The sequence below is a fragment of the Aptenodytes forsteri genome, unplaced genomic scaffold, assembly GCF_000699145.1.
Source record: "Aptenodytes forsteri isolate BGI_AS27 unplaced genomic scaffold, ASM69914v1 Scaffold97, whole genome shotgun sequence".
In the NCBI taxonomy this organism is placed as follows: Eukaryota; Metazoa; Chordata; class Aves; order Sphenisciformes; family Spheniscidae; genus Aptenodytes; species Aptenodytes forsteri.
In genome coordinates, this window is record NW_008795036.1 from 3,101,907 (window position 1) to 3,118,055 (window position 16,149).

Here is a 16,149-nt window from a genome sequence, read left to right on the forward strand (position 1 = left end):
GGGGAAATGAGAAAAGCTGAAACTTCCTTTCCACTCACAACCCCCTGAGAATTTCTTCAACAGCTAAAGTATTCCAGTGGCAAATGGAAACATCAACTCTTTCCTTCCGAGGAGGGCATTTTACCAAAAGAGAAAAGATGATGTTCAAACGTATTTTTTTTTTTTAGTAATAAAAAAGCCCAATAAAAGTCAAATGTGTCTTTTTTGATCAGCAGCAAAAAGACAAAGACCAGCCCTTTAAGTCAGATACTGTAAACTGACCTTTGGAGAAAAAGGAGAGGTTTGAGCGGTTTTCCACAAATGCTAATGGCCTAGAAAACATGTTTACCCAGAGCTGGGGGAAGGCTGCTGCGCTGCTACCAGCTCAAAATGTCCGGAATGACACTTTCATTCACAGATGTCTTTCGTCTGTGCCTCAGAGGTCCGGGGTCAAAGCAGCACCGGCAGGCAGGTAGGCAGGGGCGAAAGGTTTGATCAGTCTGTGATGGCTCCGCTCGCTCTGCATTTGTCTCTGAGGTATTGCCGCCCGGGGGGGACAGTCGGGCTCTGGTCCTGCTCACTTCCTATTATCCATGTGACTTGTCTCCGCCACGCTGGAGTCACTTTGATTTGCCTGATGTACTGCTTGACAAAGCTGGGTGATGGCTGAGAAGTGGATCCAGCTGCTCTGAAAAGCGCACACCTGACATGCCAGTCCTGGTGCGGGCACATCATGGGGAGCATTTTTTAATTCAATGTAATTTATGCATTCTTGCAGTCCTGTGTGTGCCTGGCCTGTCAGCCAGTGCCTAGATGAAGGCTGACAGTTGTCATCCAGGGCCTGAAGGTAGCCTCACATAATGACACATTAGACATACTAATGATGTTTTCTTCTGGCATAATGTTTTCTTCTCAACTTTCCTCTCTCCTCTCCCCCCCACCCCCTCCTCTCTCCCTCCCTCCCTCCCTCCCTCCCGACTACAGGGATGCTCAGGACACAAACACGCCAAGGAGACTGCGTCTGCAGAGAATGTGGAAAATGCTTTACCCAACCCAGTCACCTCAGGACTCATCAGAGGTCCCACGCAGGTACCTTTTCACACTTGCTCTTGCTTTCTCCCTTTCCTGCTTGCCTGGTTTTGGATCCAGCTAACAAAATGCCAAGAATTACGTTTCACATACCATGTTAACCTAAGTAATTCCAGTACCTAAATCTAATAAACAGGGTTTTTATTTTTACGACTGTTGCTCTTGTTCTCCGGATATTGCTTACCTCTGATCCCTGCCCTAACTCCATAAAATTGCAATGCATTTAAGATAAGTCTGTTTGCAAATCTTTTATTTTAATTAGAGAGTAGGGTACTCAGAAATGAATATGCTAATGAATTCTGTTGCCACCAGCACAAATTGAAATCAAAGTACCCCTTTCAGCACAACATAAGGCTTTGTTTTGCCTCATCGTTGCTGTTGACAGGAACATTTTTGCGGGAAACAAGATTTTTCCGCAGACTGGTCAGCCCTAAAATGGGAAATCCCCACCAGCCATTTTTAACCTGGCACCGTCTGTGGTTGAGGCTGTAGGAGGCTAAAGCCACCAGTGTTGAGAGACCTCCTGAGCATTGCATGAGACAGTGAGACTAGCGGGTTCCTCCTGAGAAGTGTGAATGATGCATACATAAGCCAGTCTGATGCAAAATGACAGAGGCCAAATGGTAAGTAATGCAAGAAAAGGGTCCCTTTACACATACATTGATAATTAATGTTGTCAGTGATTGCTTTCTTCAGCGCCGAAGAATGAATTAAAAAGGGCAGTGGCCCTAGGCTGCCATTAGCACACTCTCTTACAGTAAGTGTTACGGTAAATTGGTATTTTCCGGCCACAGGCTAGTAGCTGGTGTCTTTTTTTGAACGTGGTTAATCTGTAATGGTCTCAAATAATGTACACACACTAACGAAGCTTGAATGTTCATCTGTTAACAAGCCCCCTTGTTCCCACAGTGGTATTTGAGTCTAATGGACTCCGAGGTACTGAAGTTCACACCACCTCCGCAGATGCCTCAAAACAAGTATGTTTTACAATTAATTGGATGTTTGGTTTTTAATGTGGTAGCTGGGAAAAAGTTGCACAGTGATACTCATCACTAAAGCGCTGTTTTATAACATGTATAAATAATAACGGTGTAGCTTGATTTTTAGCTCTTAAATTTTTTAAGTGTTTTATCAAAGTCTGTTATATAGAGAGTCAGTTAATTGTAGAGCAGGTAGTTAGTGTTTAAATAAACACGTTGCCAGCTTACTGGGGAGTGGGTGGGATAGGTGACTCTGTAATGCCCAGTGATATGTAATAGTGAGATAGTACATAAAGAATTCCTAGAAATAATTTGCTTTTACAACTAACACGTTTTCTGCTTCAACAATACAATTAACGTTTAGTCTGTATTTTTCTGAAGAGTATTCGTACCCCGATATCCAGTATCTGGCCTTTGAAAGGCTCTCATCCTCCAGTTTCTGTAGACTCTGTGTGGCCGTGTGCTTTCCTGTTTCTAGTATACAGAGTTTCCTGTCTAACACTTCTCAGCGCTCTGAATTACACATGACAAAGCTGTTACATAGAAAACCATTAAACTGAATTTGTTTCGTGTATCTTATGTCTTTGGAGACCAGTGTCATAATCTGGACCTTCCCACTCCATCTTCCAGCTTGGCAGGTGGGTTTCAGGGTACACCTTCTTATGGGCAGTTTTCTTTCATTGTGAAACTGCCTCCAGCATCGCTTACTTTTTCTTTCATCCACGTTTTTAGTTTAATTTTGACTACAGCACTTTTCCTGTCCTCCTGTCTCTTCCTAAACGATCGCAGATAGTTTCGGCCATGCTTAGAGAATGCATCTCCATGCTAGTCCCGCCTTTGTGAAGTTCAGGAATTGGTTTCTACTTGCTCAGTAAACATCCTCACCGGGCACCACCGCATCGCATAGTTCGTATGTTGCACCCTTCATGGAGACTCTTAGCACCTTCTCTGTTGCACTTGCGTCTTTCTGACCCAAAGGCTACGTGGGGAACCCAGCCGCTGCCACAGGAGTATCTTAGTTGCCGTCAGGCCATAGGAATGGCCAACAACTCTCCTCATAAAGTTTTCAAGATGGCATAGCACTCAGTAGTTGCTGTTGTGGGCAGCGTTTGCTTTGCTTTTGTGGGACAGTAGCAGCAAAGTTATGCTATAGTTGGAGAACTAGATTGAAGTGCTCTCCTTCTGGTGCTTATCTAATAAAATAGTGCAAGGACATACCTCTCAGTAGAAGTATGTGACAGAGTGAAACACTGCAGCTCTGCAAACTAGCTCAACTAGTCTTTGGTTCTCATTGGTTTAGTAATGTAGATTTAGTAAACCTAAGCATCTTTAAAATGCTCTATAATCTTTTCATGCTTATGGTTTTATCTCGTGTAGTTGAGATCGGATTCTGAAGGCATCTAGGCTTTTTTCCTCTAAAAGACAATGTAAGGTCAAAGTTGGAAATACATTTCCAAAAAAATTCTGAAATGGCCGTATCTATCCAAAAAGCTCAGTCCGCATCTGGACTCTTTTTGTAATTCGGGTTATATTACTGCACCGTAAATTTACTCATAATCTTGTCTTTGTAAACTACTGCCATGCCAGAATTTATTGACTAACTTCTTCCAGGGCAAATGTAGTTTGCTCTTGCAGTCTCAGTCCGTGTCAATCTGTCTTCAAAGTATTTGATTAAATTACAGCATCTCTCAATACAGCAGAATACTGAGTAGGGGTTAGCTTCATGAATCGCTTTGTCTCTTGAAAGTCAGTATTTCTTCCACAGAAGCTGCGGTGTGATCACTTCTCCAGGAGATAGTTCCCTTTCTTTTGTCTTGTTTGCTCCTCAGTATCAGCCTTTGTCTCAGTTTGTCAGCGTCTGTGTCGGTTAGGATTATTCAGTTGTCTGCCGCTTTGCTTGTTCTCATCGCGAGCAGGCTTTGCGCTCCCCCAGAAGACTCCACCTGCACAGTCCCTGGGCGTTAGGGAGGGAATACGCTCATTTCTACCTGCAGCTGTAGGGGCCTTTAGAAGCACAGAAATGAGCTCACACCGAGAACGATGCCTGCAGCATTCTGGTAACATTACGATTTCCCACTTTAAACATTGTCACTCTGTGTCTTCATTTCATTTCTTAACTGGGGACAGATCTATTCATGAGAGTTTATGGTGTAAAGTCAGTTCAAGTTACAGAAGTGCCGTGCACATGCTCCCAGCGAGAAACAATAGTTACTACGTACGGTAGCTTGAGAATGAAAGGGGGGGTTTTTTATGTTAAGTGGAAATGATTCACTTTACATAATGTTTCCTCCTTACAGGTAAAATATCTTCCCCTAGTAGTCTGCTAAAGAGCAAAAATATTAACATTAGTATTTCACAGTTCCCCCATTCCCTTCAGTAGTCAACCAGAAGATCATCTCTAAAGATTTCCTTTATGAAAGAATGTTAGGTAGGGCTTTTAAAGTCCCCCAGCATAGTAGCTTACAACAGTGCTACATTATATAGCAGTTTTCTCACAGAATAATTTTAATTCTGCAAGTTAAAAATAGGGTCTTACAGCCAAGCTTTTTAAAAAATGAGCCAGCTAAATCTATATTTAGGCGTCTAAATAAGAAACCTACTTTAGTTTAATGAACCACCAACAGGAGATGCAGGTGTTGAGCGTCACTGAAAAGTAGGCCACCTGTAGTGGCGTGTAAAGAAGAACGTACACACCCAGCTTTGATAATATTAGCACTGGGCTGTGTTTCATGCTTTGTTATCAGCACCAATGAAATATAAACAAAAAGTAGGAAATACGATGTTCATTTCCTTCATAACATTATTTACTGTGGTTTCTTACTTCTACCTGAGTGCTTTAAAAAAAACAAAGGAGGACATTTTTACATCAAATGAATTTCCCGTGAACTCTGGAATATTTCCTACTCTTCTTTGTCTAAAGGACAAAAAATGCTCATTACATACCCCAAGTCAATACAATCTGTGCAAAGTCATGTAGATTCTCCTGAAATGCTGCCATATTAAACATACTGAATATTCTGAATATTTTTATAAATGCTAAATATCCCAATATATCCATAATTAAGCTTGCTTATCCACAGTGAATATTTATCTTAATTTGGAATACACTAAGTAGCATCCAAAGACCTGATTTGGTAGGCATGAATTCAGGGAGCGCGCTCCAGTTGCTTATACATGGCAAGACAAAAGCTGGTTCCCCTTCGGAAGGGTCCCTGCGACCGCACGTATCTTGAAGCTGCTGCAGCTCTCAAAGCAAAGCTCTCCCTAAAGCGTGGGGTCATTTCAGAGACACTGCCTGATGCTGCAATGCTGCAGCCAGAAGCCCAATTCCCAAGTGCGTTCAGTGGCACAGGAGTCAGTCTCTTCTAGCCTGCTTTTGCAAAATGGTGACAGCAGTGGTAGCAATTCCTAATACATATGCCTTGTGTTTAACTTCTGCTGCTGCATTTTTAAAACATACAAAAACTCGTCCCACTTTAGGAATATAGTTTATCCTCTATCAGTGCTGTGTCAAAGAATATGCTCTAAAAATGTTAAGGGACAAGTAATTGGGTGTTCAAAAGGCGTGATTTACTGGTTAGCAACGGGGAAGAGTACTGTCTAATTGAGGGTATATATACGTGAAGCATATTTGCAGGGTTGGAGCCAGAGACACCAAGTTCTCTGCCTTTTGTATGAGTGAAACAAACCCCCAAAACTCCAACCTTTGCCCTCTCCAGAAAAACACCCTTTTACTCACAGAAAATCAATTAAAAGCTACAGCCCAGAAAAAAAATGACCTGTTGGTATCATGGATCTCTCTGGCTGAAGCTTTCCCCATGCCAGAAGGCATTGATGGTCCTTTTCTGTGGAAGAGCTGTGCACACCACACTTCTTGGGCCTCATTCACTGAAAAGAGAGGTGCGCAGTAGGTCCTGTGTGACGGGGGTAAACCACCTTCATTGGGGAGTCCATAAGCCTTAATTTTCTCCACTGTAACTATTTTAAAGTATTTATTGCACCGTTCGGTACTCGAGATAGCATAAATGTGAATAGTCAGAATTTGGGGGATAGACAGATTGGAAAGAAAACACTCTCTCTCTCGCTCTCTCTCTGTATATACACACGTGTATATTGTAAAGGAGCTTGGGGGAAAGGCTGGGGGCATCTGTTACCTCTAATGTTTTTATAGTCCAGCAAGACTACAGCCCTGCTTGTCCTAAAGCAACTTTGTAGAGAAGGGGAGGAGCAAAAAAAAAACCAAAAAACATAACACAGATTAAAAAGTTATTTAAACCGTTGGTTTCCGTGTTTGGTTGGGGGTTGGGGTTTTTTTTTGCATTTGAAATTTTAGCACTGTCTGTTAGAAGTCTTATTTATGACGTTTGTTCATATGAAATGTCTTGCCCCAGTTCCTGCAGAGTTTCTGCTAAAGATCGTGATTAATAGTTCAGTCCTCATTATTGCAAATGTTATTTTTAAATAGTTATTCTGAGAACAAGAATTCCATTAATCAAAATAATAGATAATGAACAAATAAATGGCAACCTAATTTGTCTCGTTCATACATATGGAGATTATAATGCAAACAATCAAGGAATCATGGAGGCTGCTGTAGCGGCATCTGAGTAATATGCACGTACTGTATGTCCATTAGTTTATGAGCATTATAGACAGGATTAGCAGCTGTAGTTCTTGTCCCAACACTTTCTCCTTGCCAGCAAACTGGAGCGGTATCTGTGCTCCAAACCAATCATTGCAATTTGTTTCAATGTCATGAGATAATTGTCTCCAATATATTAACGTGCACACAAACTGATTTTTTCCTGTTAACTGGTGAAAAGCCCTAGAAGTTGGTATGAAAGCAGCTTTTGGCATGGAAGCTATAGGTTTCACTTAAAAAAAAGATCTGCTGTTTTTCCCCTTCAAAATGCTGAAAGGGAAGAAAGCCTACTTTTTAAAATGGTGAACGTTTCACTTCAGGAAGAATTTATGTATCAGCTGTTTCAAAACCTGACAGCCCCCTCGGGCCGGTGCTTATGTATCAGCTGTTTCAAAACCTGAGCCCGCCCCCGGGCCGGTGCGAGTACAAGGGGGTGAGCCGCTGGGTGGGTTTTGGCACGCGCGAAGCTCAGGTTTCCAGTGAAACTGGGAGGGGAGTGGTGCCCGGACCCACAGAGCACGCCTCTGCCGCCCAAGCACCCTGCAGGCTATCCATCCCAAAAAAGCACCCCTAATTACACCCCCTTTTTCAGTTCTTACCCAGGAAAACTGGGGCAAGGCGCCTGCCATCCTGTCCCCTCCCTTCCTCCCCCCCTCCGCCCCCGGCTCGGCGAAACCCTGCCACGCTCCCCCGTGTACGTAGAGCTGGTTCCATATGAGACGTTTTAATGATGAATGCCTCCTCCTGGAATTGTGGCTCTGTCTCTCAGGCATGATGCAGCAGCGCAAAAATGTAAAGCATCTTTCTTGGTTTACTGCAGGAAATTCAGCATCCAACTAAGGAAGTTTTATCACATCTCTCATTCAGTTACTGTTTCCTACATTTCAAATATACTGCCATCTGTACAGCAGCTTTTTTTTTCTTTAATTTTGTTGCAAATCTTTCCGACTTAAACCAAACTTTGACTGGTAAATGTCATGAATCTCGGGCCAGGTAAGCATCTTTCTTGGTTTACTGCAGGAAATTCAGCATCCAACTAAGGAAGTTTTATCACATCTCTCATTCAGTTACTGTTTCCTACATTTCAAATATACTGCCATCTGTACAGCAGCTTTTTTTTTCTTTAATTTTGTTGCAAATCTTTCCGACTTAAACCAAACTTTGACTGGTAAATGTCATGAATCTCGGGCCAGGTTTAATTAGGAATTTTCTAAATCTATTAATAAAAGAGATGCACTTAATACATTATGTCAACCAGAGCTGGGCTTTCTTTAGCTATTTCGAGGGCTGCCATAGGCACAGCTTGAAACTTGCTTGGATTTTACATGGGTGCCGTATTTTATGTTGCATTAATTTAAAATGGTCTGTTTCACTTCATCAAGACTTTAGCTTAAGGATAATGCATTTATGTAAGATTAATCTTGCCATGTTGTTTTAGGATCAGGATTGTAAACTGCATTGTTCCGACAGTGATGTGCTAAATGTCATTTTAAAGCTTTTCTTGGGAGCTGCAGGCTCCCACTTATTCATGATGTTATCTTTAATTTCACTTGATTTTAGAATATCCCTGCTATTTTTTTCAACATGGTAATTATTCATGAAAATTGGCTAAAAAAATAAAAGGAAGATGACACAGAGGAGAAAAAAAGCTGCCTTAGCATTTGACAGACCTGCGCAAGAATTCAGTTTTTCTTCTTTTAGCTGCCTCTGTGACCTCAAACTTCAGCCTTTTTAAAACGCTGATCTGCTTATGAATCCCTTTTGGCTAGCTCAAAATTCTGCTTTTTGGAGGCCGCCTCTTCCCCTCCTTGTTCTCAGCCTTCTCTGAACTGCTCCATCAGATGCTACTACTTGCTCTTCTAGTCTGTCAGGGACTTTATATGGGCCTGACACACTTTGTCTTGCTGGAGATGATTTAAAAAAAAACAAAAAACTTCCGATGTGGTGGGCCAAAATGAATGTACATGATGCTAATAAAGGGTAACGAACGCCAGCAGGGCTTGCTGGAGGGTCGCACGTGGGAGCAGAGGCGAGAATGAGCTTTTCCCTGTGTCGTCCTTCTTGCAGGGGAGAGACCACGGTGGTGCGGAGGTCGCCCACACGCTGCCTTTCCGGAAGGGAACCTAGAGCCCTGGGAGGAGCCCCTGCGCCAGCGGCCCCAAGCCCCCGCAGCCCCCCGCGCAGCCGCCCCGCGCCCCGGCAGCTGCAGAGCAGCCTCCCTGCCAGCCATCACCTCGCCCGGAGCCGCTGCGCGAGACTGAAACCAGCGCTCTGCGAGGAGCGGGGTGCCGCTGCGCTGTTAATCATTTTAAAATAAATGAAGATGCTACACAAGATATATATAAATTGATGTACTAATCAGTCCCGTGGTTCCTTATTTCCTTTATAATAAACAGCGGAGTTGGCAAGCACTGTGGCAGCACAAGGCATCTATATTAATCAAGAGAAGTTTGAGACACTGGAAAAATTAAACTTTATGTGATTTGGACAGCATGAAGAAGTTAAGCACTGTAACAAAAACCTCCCTGATGCTCACAATGACTATTTGATACATTTGAAAAACAGCAGTGGATTCGAGGGCTGGAGAAGTATTAATTAATGAAACTGCCACTGCCTGTCATGCTGAAAAGCAAATTAAAAAAAAAAAAGAGAGAGGGGAAGAAGGGGGGGGTGCGGGGAAAAGGTGGCATTCGGTGCTGAGAAAGCAATGCTTGATGAAGGATTAAAGGGACTAAAGAGAAAGACCGTCATTCTGCAATGGTTTGTTTCATTACAGTTTGGGGACCACTTGCATTTCTAGTGCTCTTGCTCTTGACTGCGCACCATTAATAGTATGTGAATATGGAGATTGAAACACTTCCAGAGAAAAGCTTCTATTCGGCTTTGGAAAAGAAAAGCTAGTCGAACACTAAGAAAAAAAAACAGGCTTCTGTGTTTTACTCTCAGGACCTTTTTTTGTAACAGGGCTACTTTCTTCAACCTGATCACAAAGGAAGTCTTCACGTTTTAAAAAAAAAAGAAATAATAAAACGCTCAGCTGTCTAATGCCGCTGATCTCTATGTTTGGAAGAGAAAAGGTGTCACTGAACAAGTTCGGGCGGGCCCGGGCCCCGTAAAGTACTCGCTGCTCCTGCATTTGGTTCAGCAGGTTCACCGCTCCTCCCTGGGCCCGGTGACGTTTCGGAAAGACGAGGAACTTCTTTTGTGGTGGCAGGTTAATGTTCATATAAATGTGTCATGTCTTGTACTTGGTGATCACTGGTGGTGTTAGGAAAAAAAGGAAAAAAAAAAAAAAAGCTTTATATACCTCTTCTACAGTAACTCTTTAACTGCAAGTTTTCAAGGTGGGGTTGTGGCACATAACAGGTTGTTAAACCATGCAGTGTAAGCAATTAAAAATGTATTCCACAGATATAAATATTTTCTTTTCTTATTGCTGTGACACTATGTGTGATGGTAATATTTCTGAGAGTTTCAGATTTTGCACATATAATTTTATGCATTATCAAAAGTTACTGCTGCCTTGAAAGAAAATGTTCTGTGAAAATTTTTGCAAAAGCTTTACTAGTTTTTTTTTAAATTGTAACTTTTTTTAAAGGCAGGAAATGGATTAAAAAAAACCTAGCATGCTAAATATATTTTTCAAAAAAGCAATAATTTTACATGTACAGAAATGCTAACCTTTAATACAGGTGAGAGCAACAGTTTAGTTAATACAATAATGGAATAGTACTGGTTTTGTAGAAATGGGCTTCTGACACAAAGATTTGTTTAAAAAAAAAAACAAAACCCAGAAAAAACCTTAAAGCGTGATCTTTCTGTTCTAACAGTTTTGGCGGGCGGGGGGTTGCTTTTTTTAAAAAATTTAGTCAGTAATTGGTTCTGGATACGACTTGTTACTTGTTTTAAATTACTTGACAGTTTTTGTTACTTTGCAACACTTGCAACAATGCAAATTAACTTTCTTATGTATTTTTTTTAAACTAGTTTTTCCTTATGCTATTACACCAGATGTATACCAGAATTCTCTGTAAGTCTCGGTGTAGTTAGGAACGTCTGTGCAAATACTTATAAGTGACTGTAATTAACTGTTCTGTGAAGTTATTTTGAGGGAGGTCGCATAGACACATTCCATTGTACACCAAAAAAAGAAAAAGAAAAAAGGAGAAAAAAAAGAAAAAAATGAAATATTTTGCTGTGTTGTTTAATGATTATCATTTTGGGTTTGCACTAGCTTTCTTGGTCTGTTTTGTTTTGGTTTTTTTTGTTTCGCTTTTGTTTTGTTGCTTTTCTGAGTCATATTTTCCATGAGTGAAAGTAATGCAGTTCAGGAATGCACAAAAGCTAGTTGCTTAGCCTATTTGTTTGTGTTTTAGTTATTAAAAACTCTTCTGTACCCAAAATGGCACAAAAGTCTAGTGTACATTTGTAATTTCTGATTTTTTAATGCAGTTTTTTTTGCAAGCTGATCTAGAAAATCTGAGTTCATATTTAGAGCCAAAAGCTTTTTTCTGGAGCTTTTCTTCCAGAATCTCTGACAGAGAAGCTAGTGCTGTCACTGCCATTACCAGGGTACTAATCAGCAAAGTTTACAATCATAATTTAGCTCCATGAAGAACAACAGTAGGGGAAATCAGTTTAAATAATTATATGCTGTGTATAGCACAGAAATGAGATTTTCACTTAATTAAACAAGAAATAAGAGTGGGTGGGGAAAAGCCGACCTTAAAGACCATCTGTTTTCAGAAGCGAATCCCACAATTTCTTTTTTGTTCTTTATCATTGTATTGTATTGATTTGTTATTTTAGTTAGGCCGTAGTATTTAAAGTGAGTTGTGTTCCTTATTTATTTAGTCAGTGGGCTTTGATCAGCTCTTTTAAGCAACGTGGTAACTTTGGCATGACACGCTCCTGTAAAGCCCTTTTATGACTGTTACAGGGACTTTCTACTACCTCTACCAATCTACTGTTTCTTCTTCTTAACAGGTTTTTATGGTGTTGCAAGTCTAATGTAACTTAGACAATAAAGGGTTTGATTATCTACGCTGCAGATTCTCAGTGTATCTGCCATCTCTCTCTCTCTCTCTCTCCCCCCCCCTCCCTCCCTCTCTCTGGTTTTTGTGCGGTTTATTATAGCTACAGTGCAGAAGACCTTTTTTATTCTGGCTAAAGTGAGAGACGACCTTCCTTGCCGAAGTATTTTTGTATCCTGAATGTGGTGCACTGACCGAAAGTCGAACTTGGAGAAACTTCTTCCACAGAGCTAATCAGCTACTACATTGCCATCATGCTGTTTGCATTCTTGAAATTCTTTGTCAGAAATGCTATGAATAAATCGGTACATCCTGCAAAACGGAAAGCAAATTAGAAAGCCAAAACAGTTTTTAGTTTTGTATTTCAAAACCACTTTTAAAGTCCTTAGTGAAAAGCCTTAGCGTAAATGCAGCCCCCATCCTATGGAAGACTCCGCTTATATGAAAACTACCAGTTAAGAAAATTATCCTTTGGAAAATAGCGTCGTCTTGTTGGTGCAAAACAGTGTTCTGCTATTAACTGACTGCCAGATAAAAATCTGTCACTGGAAGGATTCCCAGGCGTTGACATCATGCACATTTCATGGTAATCCCTGTAAACGTGTTGCTGCCTTCTAGTACTTTGGGGTGCTGCGTGTCATGGAGCGTATGCGTACGTTTGTCGTGCTCGACGCGTCAGAGCGTGCGTAACGTTTTGAGCTGTTTTACAAAATCGTGTCATTCTAGTGGGAGTGCATCCCCGTTTGCTCGTTTTCACGCTCAAAGGGTTCGTGACCAGGCCTGTGTTTGGTTTTGTTCTTCCTTGCTGTATTCCCATGCTGGGCTACTTAAAGCATATCTCAGCAGCTCCAACAGGAGTGCTAGAATTCATTGACGCGTTTGGGGATTTCTCCTTGAAAAAACAATCTGTCACAAGAAGACCTGGAACAAAGCAAGAGGTAACTTCTTTGTTACGTTCTTGCTACATAAAATGTGTTGGGTTAAAAGTAGGAAAGGCTGCATTTTATGTGAAGACAAATTTCCCGCTCCCCCTGCAAGCCAGTATTTTTAAGCCAGCAGTTCTGTGCAAAGCACTGAATTGCAGAGAGCCCTCTTCCCTCGTGCTCTCTCCTTTCTCTTTTGCTGTGTTTGACAGCCCCGTACTTCAGGGCAATCCAGTGTCCGGAGGCAAAGCTCATGTGGATTCACTGGGAGCTTTGTAGATAAGGAGTGCCTGCTTGATCCCAATATTTAGAGAGTAACTCAAACGAAATGCAGTACGTTAATATAAATAAAAATTCCTTCCACTTTAGTTTTTCAATATGAATTATGAAATGATTGTTTCTTGGAGCAGCTAGGGGTGTAAAACAGTTGAAGATCAGAGAAGGCACAGACATACTCCCCTATTAACTGCTTTCTGTGGGGCTGCGTGTATGCTGGCATTCTTGAGAGGGAGTATAACCATGTGTTGACATCCTTCGCTGTCTCAAGGTAGACAGTAGCTGTTACAAATTTATTTATGCCTATATTTTTTTCTTCAGGTTCATTAGTGCTGTTTTTGGGAGAAAGACCAACCCTAAACCCCAGAAAAAACTGCTTTTCGTTCGAGGCTGGTGGGCAACAGGCAAACCGTAGATGGGGAAAAAAAAATCTGTATGTGTTGGATATAAACAAGTATTTGCAAACTGATCACCTGTTACTAGTCAAAATGAGGGACACTTTTGCTATTGAGAGAGAATAGGATGTTGTGTTGGGAGTAGGAAGCAGGCACAGAACAGGGGATCCTTTTGTTGTGGCTTGGGTACAGGGATCAAGAGCATTAACGTGACCCAGCTCTATGGGTTTGAATACTGAGGTGGATGTTGCCCATAGGGCCATAAGAAAAAGAGATTGAGAAAGCATGTGAAAAATCAGTAAGGGGCTAAGTTTTGACCCTCTGAAATTCAAGTAAGTAGACCGAAGGCAGTGTCTGAGAAAGGCCAAAGCTGAGGACGGGACCAAGGAGAAGCCAGGAGCGGAGCGAGAGGTTTAGAAGAGAATCACCAAAGAGTGGAGAACTTGCCAAAAAGGGCAAAGTCGTCAGTGTGAGGGATCAAAAGGATGTGGAGATGGAGCAGAAACTCTGAAACCTAACCAGGTCTGTGCCCATTGCAAAGGGCTTCCATTTGGATGAAAAGGAGGAGGGATATGCAGGCAGCTTCTGGGGAGACGGACTGGAAACTTCAGAAAATAAGCATATAATTTAAACTCAGTGAATCATCTTATTCTGCAAAAACATTCTTTTGTGTCATGAGCCTGAATGATGTTCTGGCAGAAAATAAGGGAATGCCTTTTTGGATCTTTGCTCTTTTGATTGATGGGTGAACCAGAGTTAGGACTATGATTATGAGTAGTTGAGGCTGGACTGAAGGGTCTCTCCAATACCCAAGGGGGTTTGAAAAGCATATTGCTCTTTTCGAGAAACAAGCAGACTGATTAGCCCCAAGCAGGAGCGGAAAAAAAAAAAAAAAACAAGGCAGGCAAGAAGGCATAGTGTTTTAAGCAGATGCTGAACTGGAGCAATCCTGTGAGGATGCTAGAGGGTACGTTCAGATAGCATTCTCCAATACAGAATATTTTAAGATGCCTCATAGTATGTTGGATAAAAGAGCTGGGGATGCTCAAAGCTGTTAAGAAAAAATGTCCGATATTAAGATTGCTTCAGACACTTGGCGCTCTCCTTTTTCAAATCTTTTGTATCTCAAATTTACGTTGTGGTTCATGTAAGATTGGTACAGATGGCTTGATTTGTTTGTTCCTGTGTCATCGGTGTTATCTACAAAGGTGAGTTACTTGTCAAGAGTTTAGAAAATGGGAGGTACCCATGTTCCCCTTCTGTAAGTGAAAATCTCTGCGTGTCATATTTCATCGTCATCAACCCAAGTACCACAGGAATCTTAGAAGATTTTTCTAAGCAGAGAAAAATGATTTATTTATCTTCTAAATATTCTTTGTTCCTGTATGACATAAAATAAAAGGGACGCTGGCCCTCCAGTTCATCTTACTCCCAGAATTCAAGTTACTTTTCTGGGACAGGGCAGTGTTGCCTGGGACAATTAATGAGCCACTAGTGGTTTCTGAGACCTACGGCTTGCCACAGAGTGCTGGAGCGGTGCTCCGATAAACACGCTTCTGCTAGGGATCTCCCTTGGCAAAGGTGGGTCGCGAACTGAACCATTTCTTGCTTTTACCACAACTTTTCACAAGAGTCATGCTGATGCTGCAGGGACACTGGGTCTGTTCTTCCAGATGGGAGCCAGCGGTGGGAGGTCGCTGCGGTCAGCTCACCCATGGAGGACCATGGACTTAAATGGTAACCGGTTTGCTGGTTACTGCTTTCCCAAACTTTTCTTCTTCATGTGTTCTTCTCCTTCTCCCTCAGAGAGCACAGACGCGGGTGGTTGCTTGCACCGTGGAGGAGGTGACATCTCCAGAGCAGGGGTGGGAACAGGCAGCTGGGAAGAGTTTCTGTCGGCAAGAAGTCCATGTCAGGGGCTTGCCGAGAGTCCAGTGCCCTCTGCTGGGGTTTCCTCCCCGTCTCTCCTGTCAAATGGCAAATTGGTTGTTGTATGGCCATACTCCCAATAACGCGTAAAAGCCTACTGTGGATATGGGAATGATTGTTTTTTCTCCAAGTTTTTTTCCTTTTCAAATATTGACAGAGTAGAGAGCATCCCCGGACTGCACTGTTAGTCTGGAGGAAGCCTAGCGCAGACGCCATATCAAGTGCATTTTATATCTGTAGGAATGGTAGGTCTACTGGCAGGCTCTAGGGGCTCTTTGCAGTGGTGGATTTGTGGAAATTTGCTAACTAGAAGGTGGAATTACGTGGAAATTTGCTCAGGTCCTTGGTCTCTGGTTGCTGACCATCCCTGCCTTGAGAGGGCAAGGCTGCCTGCTGCCACTGGCCCTGGGCTGGTGCTGGAGTGGTGAGAGGGGACATGCACTTACTGCTTCCCTGGCAGTGACACACGTGCATGGCTCTTCCTTGGGCTCCCTTCCCTGACCCGCTTGCTTCCCCAGCTCACGGCCAGCAAGCAGGGGGAAGCTCTGCTCGCTTACATCCCATGAGCCGCATCCACCAGGACAGAGCCATGAAGGGAATCGGGACTGGTCTGAGCCCCGCCATCGAGGAGGGTGTCTGCTTTGGCACAGCTGTATTTTGGGGTTTTTTGTTTTGCACCAACCATGCAATGGGAACAGCCCAGGAGCCAGCAGCCCCGAGCTTCTTTAGCTAGGGAGATGCTCCAGGCCGCCCTGTGTGTGACCCTGTGCGTGATGAGCGACTGAGACTCTGGGCGGTGACTTCAGGAAAGGCTCACTGCAACTCTGTGTTCACCCTTTGCAAGTAAGGGCTCCCTAGTATTTGGCCAGGGGTCGTTCATGGGCAGAAGTGACCTGCCAGAAG

The 16,149-nt window shown here is 42.6% G+C and overlaps 1 protein-coding gene across 2 annotated transcripts in view; it reads left to right on the top strand.

Annotated features, from left to right (window-relative positions):
- Positions 1–9,732, top strand: part of ZNF516 (zinc finger protein 516) — a 61,358-nt gene extending 51,626 nt beyond the window's left edge. Inside the window, exons 3-7 of one of the 2 annotated variants that reach the window (XM_019471362.1) lie at positions 964–1,068; positions 1,978–2,045; positions 7,011–7,056; positions 8,758–8,873; positions 8,905–9,732. In XM_019471362.1, the coding sequence (XP_019326907.1) occupies positions 964–1,068; positions 1,978–2,045; positions 7,011–7,056; positions 8,758–8,873; positions 8,905–9,048 (479 nt within the window). In that variant the 3' untranslated portion in view covers positions 9,049–9,732. Of the gene's footprint in view, positions 1–963; positions 1,069–1,977; positions 2,046–7,010; positions 7,057–8,757; positions 8,874–8,904 lie in introns of those variants that run through there. The other variant, XM_009276671.2, reaches the window with a different exon arrangement.
- The last annotated feature ends 6,417 nt before the right edge of the window (positions 9,733–16,149 follow it).